Source organism: Marmota monax, unplaced genomic scaffold (genome assembly GCF_021218885.2).
Source record: "Marmota monax isolate L192 unplaced genomic scaffold, Marmota_monax_Labrador192_F-V1.1 WCK01_AAM20220418_F8-fsc00211, whole genome shotgun sequence".
Classification (NCBI taxonomy): Eukaryota; Metazoa; Chordata; class Mammalia; order Rodentia; family Sciuridae; genus Marmota; species Marmota monax.
The window spans coordinates 2,555,674-2,568,758 of NW_026694080.1; the positions used below are offsets into that span (position 1 = coordinate 2,555,674).

The 13,085-nt window shown below is 43.3% G+C and overlaps 1 protein-coding gene across 2 annotated transcripts in view; it reads left to right on the forward strand.

Moving 5' to 3' along the window:
* Positions 1–740, forward strand: part of Col11a2 (collagen type XI alpha 2 chain) — a 28,406-nt gene extending 27,666 nt beyond the window's left edge. For both annotated transcript variants that reach the window (XM_046464550.2, XM_058585601.1), the window contains one exon: positions 43–740. In XM_046464550.2, coding sequence (XP_046320506.1) covers positions 43–183 — 141 coding nt within the window. In that variant the 3' untranslated portion in view covers positions 184–740. The remainder of the gene's footprint in view (positions 1–42) is intronic.
* The last annotated feature ends 12,345 nt before the right edge of the window (positions 741–13,085 follow it).

Sequence of the window (13,085 nt, forward strand, 5' to 3'; positions counted from 1 at the left end):
GTTTCCACCTCACTTACGCCTCCTCTCCGTCTCCCTCTCAAGACACAGCAAGGCCGGACGGTGTTAGAAGTGCGCACGCCTGTGCTGGAGCAGCTGCCGGTGCTGGACGCCTCCTTCTCAGACCTGGGGGCCCCTCCGAGGCGGGGAGGGGTGCTGCTGGGGCCTGTCTGCTTCATGGGCTAGGACCGTCTCTGTCTGACCCTGCCCTTCAGAACCAGGCCCACCTGGAATCACAGCATCAGCTCTGTGCCACCTCCCACAAAGACTCCTGACCATCTAGGGAGCCTTGGACCAGGGCACTGAGAGCCCCTAGTCAGGGGCGGTCAGGGGAGGGGTGAATGGGGGGCGGCTGGGGCACCCCAGTGGCAAGGGGGCATCTGGGACTCCCAGCCCTCCCACCTGGAGCCTGTGACCCATTAGAGAACTGGGACCCTTATTTAAAACTCACCTCTCAGTCAAGAGGAAGAAGAGGAAGGACACTGTGTATTTTGTATTTAAAAATAATTATATTAATTATTTAAAGAGTGGAAAACAAAACAACAAAAAAGATAAAGAGAGAAATGCCAACAAAACCAGATGCTGGAGACAGGCTCTACAAAGGGGGGCCTGGCACCCCATCCTTGCCTCAGGGCTTTCCTCAGTGACTATGGGGGATTTCTGGGCTGAACCCCACCTCCCTAACATCCCACGTATAGTACCCACTGTGAATGCTGGAATATATGGTCTCCTTTGCCTCAGGGCTCTGACTTTTCCTCCCCAGGTGGGGTTCCCTCATCTCTACTACCAGCTGTTGGCTCCTGACCCACAAATCTGCTGTCCTCTTTCACTTGGTGTGGGTCTGGTAGGAGCTGCCTGCTACTTGAGCACTAAGCTAAGCCCCCAGGGAAGAAACGGAATATTGAGGGGCTATGCAGAGTCTGGGTTCAGAAAACGTTAAAATACTGAAATTCTTCCATATTGACTGGCAAATTGCCATGGCCCTTAGCCCCCTGAATATGTCATGGCCATCCTGTCCTCCCCTGGCACCTCTTAGCCTTCCCTGATCCTGCAATTAAAGGGTTAATGTCTGGCCTATGGATGGAAGGGACTCGAAGGACCCCATCTAGCCCAGTGTCCATTCTGACTGACGGTTAAATAATGTGATTGTCTCCTCCTGGGTGTGTGTGTTGGTACTTGTGTTGTTATTTCAGTCTCCCCCAAACCTCACCCAATGCTCCTTCTTTCCAGCTGAGCTGGACCGATATAGATGGCTTAATCCCTTAAATCTGGAGGGCTGGATCAGTTGGGCTGTCAGGGCCCAGAGTTTACAAAGCCTGGGTGACCAGTGTGAAATCACAGATTGCCCTAGTGACATCACACGGGGACTGAGTCTTGACCTGGGGTTCTGACACTAAGTGCAGGATTGTTTCTGGATGTGTGTGTCTGCCATCCCTGATTTCACTTCAAACACAGCCCCTAATCCCCCACCCCCATGTTTAGAGACTGCAGGGCTAGAAGGAGTCTTAGATGGTCCCGTCCAAACTCCTTGCAAATGGGGAGACTGAGGCTCACTTCCAAGAAAACGTTTACTGCACCGCTGGTCTAATTACCTGATCCCCCAGACCTGCGACATCTTGTCATAATGAGTTAGGGATGTTGCCAGGCCGTCCACACTCGCGGGTATTCGTGCCTGCATCCTTCGAGGTTTGGGACTGTGTGGAGACTCCTCCCACTCGAGACTGCCCCCCCCCCCCCCCCGTCTCCTTCCTTCCCAAGCTGCCCCACTCCGGGCATATTCAGTAGCTCTAGGATCTTTTGGTCAGGTGTCTGGGTCAGCCCCTCTGTCCTGGGGAGGGGGGACGTGGCTACCGGGCATGCGTACCTGGCTTCCAATCCTCATATAGTGGCTTGATTCCCTCCAGTCCTGGTGGTGGTAAACTTATTCCCGGGGCTCATCGCAAGTGGGACGCCCCTTTCTCATTGGACGCCCTGCTGCAGAGGCGATTGAGGGACGGGTGAGCACGCCTGTGTGCCCGCGGGCGTCTGTGTTCACATCTGCAATCCCAGGGGCGGCCCCGGCCGATTGCCTTGTACCCCTGACCCCAAGATAGCGTCTCTGTCCCTCTTCCTCGTACTTCCTTCCTGAGAATCCCCGACCACAATCCTTGACTGTCTCTGTCCTCAACGACGAAATCAGCAAGTCTCGGAACCCTTTCATTCTCTATCCCAGGAAACCCCAGAGCAGGTGGGAACCCAAAGCTGGTGGACAGCCCTGCTCCGCGCTCCGGCGCCTCCGGCTGGGCTCATCTTCCCGCCTCTGCTGCCCCCTGCTGCCAGCACCGAGACCTCCGCCCGTCGCAGGGCAAGGGAACCCGCACCCATTCCCAGCCCAACTGGGTCGAGCTGAGGTTTCTCTGGCACGCTTTCGGCAGTTGGTGCCAAACCACAGAGGTCGCCCCAAAAGCACAAAGGGAAGTGTCCCCAAAGATCACTTTTGGTCAGATGCTCTGAGCCCAGAAGGCTTTTCTCCTTGGAAACAAATGCTATAAAGTCACTCAAATAACAGTTGTATACAGCGGTTAGGTCCCCAGGCTGATCCACAAAAGCCCATTTAATTAGTGTGCCAAGCAACCCCATCTAACAATTTTATGAATGATTCTGGGCCAAGCGGCACTGGGGATGCCAGGAGCACAGCCCTCTTCTTGCGGCTGCCTTCTCCTAGCCTGTAGGAAAGCTGTGCCTAGTTCTAAGGAAAGATGGGAGGAGTTTAAGGGCAGAGCTCCAGAGGGGGGTTTTGGGGTGGGACTGGGTGTGGGTTGTGCTGGTGCGCTTCTGGATGGGGTGGGAGGAGATAAAGGAGCAATAGGCAGCAAAAATAAAAGAACGGGATGGGTCAGGGAAAGGAGAGAGACCCAGAAGTTTGGGAACTGTTTTGGGTTGGATCCAGGACAGAACATATAAACCGTTGTTGGAAGGGCTAACTTCTGAAAAGTTTTGACTGCTTCTCAAAAAAGTTTAGCTTGAACCTCCAAATAAGAGGGAGTCATTGATGGCGTTTGGAAAGGGTGTGATAGAATTGTGTGCCGGCAAGGCCAGTCCTGATTGGTTAGAGCGTGTGCGACAGGGATGGGGCCGGGTGGGGTGGGGTGTAGAACAGAGCCACACAGTCAGCTTTTGACCTAGGGGTTGAGAACCGGGGGACTTGGGAAGGCAATGAAATCACAGCAGGAAGGTCCTTTAGCCTGTTACAATCTTGGAGGTGTTTCTTGGCTTTGGGCTGCTATTTTTGGCATCCTTAACTTATGGTTAAGAAAAAGGAAAAGCTTGTAAAATATGAACCACTCTGGAGGGTGAGGCAGGAGGATCTCAAGTCCCAGGACAGCCCCAGAAATTTAGTGAGCCTCTAAGCAAATTAGTGAAACTTGTCTCAAAAGAAAAAAGAAAAGATTGGTGCCCCTAGGTTCAATCCCCAGCACCAAAAACAACAAAACAAAACAAAAACACACAAAACAACAACAAAACTCACTTAGTCCACCTTCCTTGGGAGCACTGCATATCCCAGGAGTCCATGCGCTCCAGATTTGTTCTCTCCCTTCCTTCGCTCTTGCATGCTGGGATTTGTAGTTTTGAATTGACTGGGAAGGTGGGGGTGGAAAGGAGAGAGGGAAAGGAAGGTCAGAACAAGGTGTAGCTGCTTCAGAAAGAAGTTCCTGTGTGGTAGTGTGTGGAGACCCAGGTTGTGGTGTGTAGTCCCTGAGAGGTTGGGATAGTCAGCAAGGACTGCCAGGTTCATGTTTGAACTTTGTCCTTGTCTGCTCTACAGTGTTAAGAGTCTTGCAGTGAGCAGAGGTCACCTCTGGGTGCTTGCAACGGCCTTCTGTTATCTTTCATCTTCAGGGTAGTTTTGTGTGAACTGCCATCTTAGTAGAGAAGATCTGTCCCATTAGTCCTTGGGTGAAGAATAGGGATATCTATGGGGACACCTCCTGCAGGGCCATCCCCAAACAGCTGGATAGTAGAATGTTTGCAGTTCTTAGCAACCAGGACAATACCTGCCTTGTGTGGGTTGGTGGGAGCATGTCAGTCCATTTTGTTTATTCTCGTTGAATTAGTATCATCTTAATTCCAGGCCAAAGGCCTTTCAGTTCCTAAGACATGGGTGGATAATTTTCCAGAGTAGAACAGATGAAGGCCATGTTGGATTCTGGCAGCTCTCTTAATGGCTGTGTTCCTGTAGAGGGCTCGGACTCCACAGAGTGGGGTCAAAGTGTGTGGTTCTTGGTGACATGTTCCTGTGCTGTGTTCACATCTCCCCAGGGTCTGGGCCATATTGCTGGATCAGGTAGTGGGGAAACTCTCCTCACTAAATAAGGTTTATTTCTATTACTAGTTGGGTAGGGAGTTCTTATAACTCTGTAACTTTCCAGGGCCATTTTAATTAACACCTGTAGGTTTTTGCTTTTCAGAACTGCAAATCTGTAGAAACAAACAAAACAAAACAAAACAAAACAAACAATACTCCAAGCCAACAAACATGTTCCAGAGAGATCAGAGTCAGGGAGGAGATGGAAAATGGCACTGTGTTTAATGGGGGCCCTGGGGACAGAGGTCTCAGATAAAACTTTGAGAAGCAAGTGGTCTAGGTTTGGGTGGGATGGAGTTGACTTAAGGCTAAGGATGGTACTAGTTAGCTGTCAGGTGGCCTCTTGATGTTTCTAACAATGTTTTTCCTTCATATAACTTTTAGGATATATAATGGTTGTATATTTAACTCTTGTATCAGTTTCCTCACAGCAAAGTGGGATGACACTTGCTCTATCAGGGAATGATCCGCCCTTTAATGGCAGCCTTTGCACTACAGAGGGGAGGGGAACTGGCCATGTTCCCTTGGTTCCATCTCTTTGTCTTGGTTATTGGTGATACACTGATGTCTGGGGCATCCTGCTTTGCACTTCTGATCTTAGTACTATCAAGACTCTACACTTCTTAATTAATTTGGTTACAAATAGCCAAACTGAATTCAGAACAGCTTAAGTCCCAAAGAGAATTTATCATAAAAATATTGGTGTTCCTTAGAATTTGAAAGAAGGGTTGACTCAGTAGGGAAGAGCCAGGGAAGTTCTGGGGACCTCAGGGATTCATGGACTTTGTTCCTGGATTGTGACCATAAATGCCACTCAGCAGGGAGGGATGTTCTCAGCCTCTGGGTCTCTGAGTCCACGGTTTAGATTCCTGGGGAGGCAATCTGACTGGCCTGTCTTAGGTCATCTGTCTCCTTGAGAATGAGTTTTCTGTGGCTTTGGGGACCAGAGCAACAATAAACAAATAGGTAGAAACTTACTGGTATAGGTGGAGGGTGTTGGGGACACTGTTTCCAGAAAATGCAAAGTTACTGAGACACCCCAGGAGGTGTCTCCTGTCTTTTCCTCCATGACTTCCCTCTAAATGCATGTCAGCCCTCAGGAGCTCCCCTCCCCTGACCTGAATGGCAACCCAGAGTCACTCTAGCCTTGTGGCAGTGATGTCATGAGCTCTCTAACTGCACAGTTCAGCATCTCTGCCTGTTCATGAGCATTTCACCCAGGGCTGTGTAGTGACTCCTGTGAGCAGAAGGCACTTTTGCCTTTCTGGATCCTTCCAAAAAATTTCAAAATTCTATTTATGACTGTATTGGTATAGAGGTATGTATTTTTTAAAAAAATATTTATTTATTTTTTTGTTTTAGGTGGGCACATTTTTTTTAATATTTATTTTTTAATTGTAGTTGAACACAATACCTTTATTTTACTTATTTATTTTTATGTGGTGCTGAAAATTGAACCCAGGGTTTTGCAAGTGGGAGATGAGAGCTCTACTGCTGAGCCACAACCCCAGCCCTGGACACAGTATATTTATTTTATTTTTATGTGGTGCTGAGGATTGAACCCAGTGCCTCATGCATGCTAGGTGAGCACTCTACCACTGAGCCACAGCCCCAGTCCCAGGGAGACATGTATTTTAATACTACATATTAAGATATTTTCTTCAACCTAAAAGTTAACTTCTTTTATTACAAAAGACATGTAGGCATCTTCATGGGTCCCCAAATATTGTGTGCCTACTGTGCCTAATGGATAAACAGGCCCTCCTGTGTCTTCATTCAAGATTTCACCTTTTATGAATAAAAAACATTTCTTCCTTGTTTAGTGAATTTGTCTTGATGAATCTGTTTTGCCTAATTTTTAAAAACTGATTTTCTCATTTACCTTATGTGGCTTACATATGCCTATTCTTTTGTTTTTAGAACTGTTGGTCATGGAAAATTTCATAAATACAAAAGTATAGAACATAGTAAGTGAATCTTCAGCTATCCATCAGCCATGAATTGATAAAGATTTTTAACACATGGCCAGTCTTGTTTTATTTCTAACTCATCCGCCTCCTGCATTGTCTGGATTATTTTGAGGCAATCCTATGTGTCATGATTTCATGGATAAACTTTACAGTGTATAAATCACTGAAAGATGAAGATTTTAAAAATTGGCTCACAATTCTATTATTATGTCTAAAATGAATAATCAGGCTTATTATCATCAGATCATCAGTTATGGAAGCAGTATTCATATTTCCCCAATTGTTTCAAGCTCTTTTTTAAAAAATATTTTTTTTTGTAGTTGTACACAATAACTTTATTTATTTATTTTTATGTGGTGCTGAGGATTAAATCCAGGGCCTTGCATGTGTGAGGCAAGCGATCTACCGCTGAACCATAACCCCAGCCCCCTATTTTTTTAAAAACAATTTTTTGATGTGTGTTTGAATCATGATCCAAAAATGAGGGATAAAATTTTTTAAGTGCTGAAAGTTGGTTTCCTTATTTAAACTGTGTTCACCTTTTATTATGGAAAAATTTAAACATGTATAACGTGGCTTTTTATTGATATTTCAAAAAGAATCAACGAATATTTAAAATGGTTTAATTTTGAATACAGTAATTATCAATAACATATTACACATAAATAAGGCTTTTTAGGATTCTCAATAATTTTTTTTAAATTTTTTTGAGTTGTAGATAGACACAATAACTTTATTTTATTCACTTATTTTTGTGTGGTGCTGAGGATCGAACCCAGAGCCTCACACAGGCTAGGCAAGTGTTCTACTACTGAGCTACAGCCCTAGCCCCTCAATAATTTTTAAGAGTAAAAGAGGTTCTGAAGCTTTAAAAAAAATAGTCTGAGAATCACCAATCTACAAGAACTCTTAAAAAATACTGGTGCCTACCTGTCCACTCCTGCTCCTCCAGAGATGTCAGTTCAATCCATTTGGGGTGGGGCCTGGTGAAGGTGCTTTTGGGGAAGTTACCTCAGCCTAGGTTGAGAACTTCTTCTCTGAACTGGAGACCCTGAAGAAATAAGCAAAAGAAGAGAGTGGGGAAGGGCCTCGGTCTGGAAGGGCCTCTTGGGACCTGCCGTATGTATCCAAGAAATGCATGCAAGTACAGAAGATCTGAGTAACAGTGGCTAAAACAAAAAAAAATTAATTTTTCTCACATAACAAGAAATGTGAGGGAGATGGCTCCTGGCATTTGCTTGACCACTCAGGGATGCCATCAAATCCTAGATGCGATATCTTTATACTCCGATCTCTCACAGTGTTACCCCTCGCTCTTCATGCTTGTAACTTCCTGGCCTCAAAGTGGCCGCTACAACTCCAGATATCATTTCAACACTCAAGGCAGAAGAGGTAAGTCATAGTGTCAGCCATATGTGTTCCTTCAGCAGACAACAACTTTTTCTTCTCCTGGTGCTGGGGATAGAAGCCAGAGTCTTTTACATGGATTTGACCATCAAGTCAATGAAGTACAGCTCCTCAGACAGAATTGGTACAAATTTTCTTTGGTTAAATCATAAGCACATTTTTTTGGTTGTTGTTACAGCTATTGTCCTGTTTATGTCATTGTCAAATAGGACTTTAGCCAAGAAAGAAAAATGTTACACAGACCCAACACCACTCAGCTGTAGAAATGCCCGGCTCACTTTGCTGTGTCATTTTATGGTTATTGCAAATGCTTTGAAGGCACTAAGTCTTGTGCCTGGCAGAATCAGATGCAATAAAGGAAATTATCGATTATTATTATTATTATTTTTACTAAAAATAAATCTATCCATGTCCTTTCTGAAGTCTTTACTGATGATCCTAAACTCAGTACATGCCTTAATGACATGCTTACCGACATGGCTTGATCGAGATAGATGTTTACTTTTTCCTTCACATAGAGCCCCACGGCTGGGATAGTGTTCAACAGGGTTAGGGATTTAGGCTCTTTCTATCTCATTCTGCCAGTTTCAATGCAGCTCTTCCGTCTCAGTTCTAATGTGACCACCAGAGTTCTAGCTTTCATGTTTGCATTCCAGACAGGAAAAAACAGGAAACAAGGATGAAACCCATTGTATAAGAAGTTGCACAACAGCTCTGCTTACATAACTGAAAAGAGGATGGGAAATTAGTACTTAGTTTGGAAGGCCATATGTTGAATTGAAATGGAAAATTCTATTAAAGAATTATGGGATTGCATGCATTGGGGACCGGCTAGCATTCTGAGTCATACTGTGTGTCTTAGTCCATTTTGTGTACCTCTAACAGAATATAACAGACCAGGTAATTTATAATGAAGAGAAATTTATGATTTTGGAGCTTGGGAAGTCCAAAATTGAGGGGCTGCCTCTGGAGAGGGTCTTCTTGCTACATCATCTCATGGTGGAAGATGCCACATGGGTGGGGGAGAGAGAGGTAGGAGGTAGGAGAAGCTAATCATCCTTTTATCAGGAACCCACTGCAGCCATTATGGCATCAATTTCCTCATGAGGTCTCTATGACCTAATCAGCTCTTAAAACTTCCATTTCTCAGGATTAAATTTCTGACATTTGACTTTGGGGTACACATTCAAACCATAGCACTGTGCTTCCAAACATTTCTTGAGTAAGATACAAAAAGAGGGATTGTATAGTGATTGCTTTTTACCAATAAAATAGCCCTATAATTTGCATAAAAATTAATTGTGTAAAAACCAATTTTTTCTTTTTTAGCTTAACTAGGAGGTGTTTTTAATATATTGACTTATATGTGGTGGCCTGGAGGCAATCTCCAGGGAGAGCATCCTAGCAGAGTACAAAACAAATATGCTATTTGTTTTTTCTTGTTGACAAAACGTCCCACCAGGGATATCCCAAAGTATTTGGAAGGTGTCATAGGCCCTGGAGTTTGTGTCTTGATCATAGCAACCCTGTTTCTTCATGTTGCCACAATTAGTTACCTCTGGTTCTGTGAGAGGTCCAGATGTTTAAGAAGGTCATTGGCCTTGTAAGAGCACCACTAGGACAGTTATGACATGTGTCACTGCAGTACAGTTTTAATTTGTTAGAAATGCTAGTCAATTGAATCCACAGAGGCTCATGCTGTATAATTTTGTATTCAGTGCTCACATCATTTAATTTCAGTATTCTATACATAGTAATGAGTTGCATGAAGATCTTTTGGTCCCTGGAGCACCATGAATACAAAGGTGGTCCTATAAGATCCTATCATCTGGTGACATCATAGCCTTCTTAGTTTGGGTAAGCACATTCCGTGATATTCACACCAGGTGAAGATCCACTAACACAGTTCTCAGGGTGTATCCCTTTTGTTAAGTGACCCAGGACTGCAGTTTGGCCTCTAAGGCAGTGCTGCGTGGTAGAACTTCCTGTGGTGATAGAAAGGCTTAACATCTGTGCAATCCAGTATGGTGGTGATTGAGCACTTGAAATGTGGCCAGTTCAGAGATTAATTTTTAAGTTTTATTTAATTCTACTTAATTTTAATAGCCAAGTGTAGGTAGTGGCTACCATGTGAGCACAGTTCTAAGGCATCTTGCTTTGTGAAGACCCACATTCACAGGGATTTGTTTTTAATAATTTGATCCATTTTAATACAGTGGTGGGGTTCAAACATCCTAATTAATTTCTGTTCTTTTTCAGATAGAGAGTTTCGAGGACAAAGCATTCTGCTTGGTTATGAGCAGAATTTTTCTTCTTAAAAGTTTACTGAAATTTTTACTGTTTTTAAACAGTAAAATTTCTTTTCAGTCATAAAGAATCAATGAGAGGTCAGAGATTTTGAGTGTGGCTGCTTTTCTTTGTTTTTAACCAGGTTTACTGAGATATAATTTAGGTGCACTTAAAATTTATCACTCTTAGCTGCATAGTCATGAGTTTTTGCAAACATATTCATCATGTAATTACTGCTATAATCAAGATAAAGGACATCTCTTTCCTTCCTCCCTTTTTTCTTTCCTTTCCTTCGTTTTCCCTTTGTCTTTCTTTTTAGCACTGGGGATTAAACCACTTTACTACTGAGCCACATCCCCAACCCTTTTTAGTTTTTAGTTTGAGACAGGGTCTTGCTAAATTGCTGAGGCTGGCCTTGAACTTACAGCCTCCTGAGTAGCCGGAACTATAGATGTGTGCCATCACACCTGGTGATCAAAGACACTTTTATCCTGGGAAGGTTTCTCAAGCGTTTAATTTTTTCAAGTTACCACCCTGGTTAATGTGTCATGAGGGTAATAAACAATTTTAATACTTAATTTGGATTTAGGATTATCTGTTTAAATTCTGCTTATTGGATTATGCCTCAGGGTGGGAGAATGCACTATGGCAATATAGTAAAGGGAACTTCCATGACTGCCAAGTGCAGCAAACTGGTGGTGAGAAGAACTTGCTGGTATCGAGAAGAATACCTCATGCTAAGGAGCAATACTGACTGACCTTGTATGAACTTATAACTATGAATCCTAGTAAAAATATAGGGGCAGAAAAAAAGAAAAGAATACATCAGCCAGATGAATGCAGGTGTGAGATTGATTAGATGCAGTGATAACTACATTTAAAAAATATATATATATTTTTTAGTTGCAGATGGACATAATAGCTTTTTTTTTTAATGTGGTACTGAGTATCAAACCAATGCCCTCCACATGCGAGGTGAGCACTCTACCACTGAGCCACAACCCCAGCCTTACATTTTATTTAACAATTAAATGAGTTAAATATGTAGAAAATACTTAGAACAGTTGCTGGCATTTAGTAAGAACTATTTTTTTTTGGGGGGGGGAGTGTGGTAACTGGGGATTTAACCCAGGGGCAATTTACCACTCCAGCACTTTTTTATTTTTTATTTTGAGACAGGGTCTTGCTGAGTTGCTTGGGGACTTGCTAGGTTGCTGAGGCTGGCTTTGAACTTGTAATCCTCCTGCAGCTGCCTCCAGAGCTTCTGGGATCACAGGCATGTGCCACTGCATCTGGCTCTAGCTATTTTTCTTAATATTGTTTTAATTCACAGGTAGTTTCCAAGATGCACCTTCCATTTGACCAGTCAAAATGAGTTGGTAAAGAGTCCTGTTGGTAAGAGGGACTATCTATGTTTCTCTAACTATTTTATTGTAATTATTATTTCACATACTCTCCTGGGGATTTGGTACTGTTTCATACTTACTTTGTGTTTGTGTGTGTGTGTGTGTGTGTGTGTGTGTATGTATGTAAGTGAAATTACAGAGACTCACTTAAATAGGAGCTTTTCCAGTTCACAACAATTTAATAGAAAATTCAGATAACATACCCAGGATCAGGTGAAATCACCATAGAAACGTTCTTGTTCTAATGTTATCATCACCCACCAAATACCCCAATATTTAAATAATTCCTTACTGTTAGATTAGGTTTTCCTGATTAAAAGTTTCCATTGATCCTATATCTTGAAGTTTCTGGAATTCTTAAATATTGTCCTCCGTCCATAGGGTTTAACTGCAGTGTAGAGTATCTCCAGATTCTAAGGTTGTGACAGAGCTAGGAGGAAGGACCTGGGAGAAGACCTGACTTTAGGGCAAAGCTCTTTGAACTCAGGCTGAATCAGAGGAGATGACGAAGAGCCGCCTGTTGTTCCTGTGAAGTGTGTTCTTAAAGTTTGCTCAAGAGCCACTGACAGCCAGCAGCTTCTCTATCAGATAGTCAGATATGGGACCTCCCCCCGCCCCCCCCGCCCCCCCCCGCCCCCACCGGTACTAGCATTGAACTCTGGGGTGCTTTACCACTGATCTATATTCCCAGTCCTTTTCAGGTTTCTTTTTTTCTTCTTCTTTTTTTTTTAACCCGACCACTGAGCCATATCCCCAGCCCTATTTTGTATTTTATTTAGAGACAGGATCTCACTGAGTTGCTTAGCACCTCACCATTGCTGAGGCTGGCTTTGAACACATGATCCTCCTGCCTTAGCCTCCCAAGTTGCTGGGACTACAGGCATGTGCTACTGTACCTGGCTCCTTTTCAACTTTTATTTTGAGACAGGGTCTCCTTACGTTGCCTAGGCAGGCTTTGAAGTTGAGAGCCTCCCAAGTTGCTGGTACCCAGTTGAAAGCAGAAATTTCTATTGATAAGGTGTTCACGGTACTTCCTGATGGTCATGTTCCCTTCCTAGAGACCAGGACTCTTAGGTACAACTTCTTTCCAAAGTTGGTGATGAAGACTTGCTTTCAGTTGGTATGTCTCCCACCCTTGCAGAGTTATGGCTTGAACCCAGGGCCTTGCACATGCCAGGCAGGTGCTCTACCACTGAACTACATCCCCAACCCCTGTTGGTATGTTTTAAAAATATTTTAAAGTCTTTTATTGGTTATTCTCTCACATATTTCTGCCATAAAACATATATGTTCATTTAATTCCTTATTTTTATTGACTATATATGTATAGTGTACAATATAATATTTTAATTATGCATATTTTGGTTAATGGCTAAATGTAGTTAATTAACATATGCATTGCCTTTCATTCTTACTATTTGTGTGTGGTGAGAACTAATAAAAGTCATTCTCTTAGTGATTTTCAGGTATACAATATATTGTTTTGGCTATAGTCTCCATGTTGAACAGAGAGATTTTAAACTTATTTTTTTCTGTTTAACTGAAATTTTGTGGCCTGTGTTGTTGTTGTTAATTCTCCTTCAAAAAATATAATTTGGGTTATTTGACCACCCACTGTGATTAGCATATTTTAAGCTGCTGTTAATGGTATAGCCAAGTCACTGAATGAAG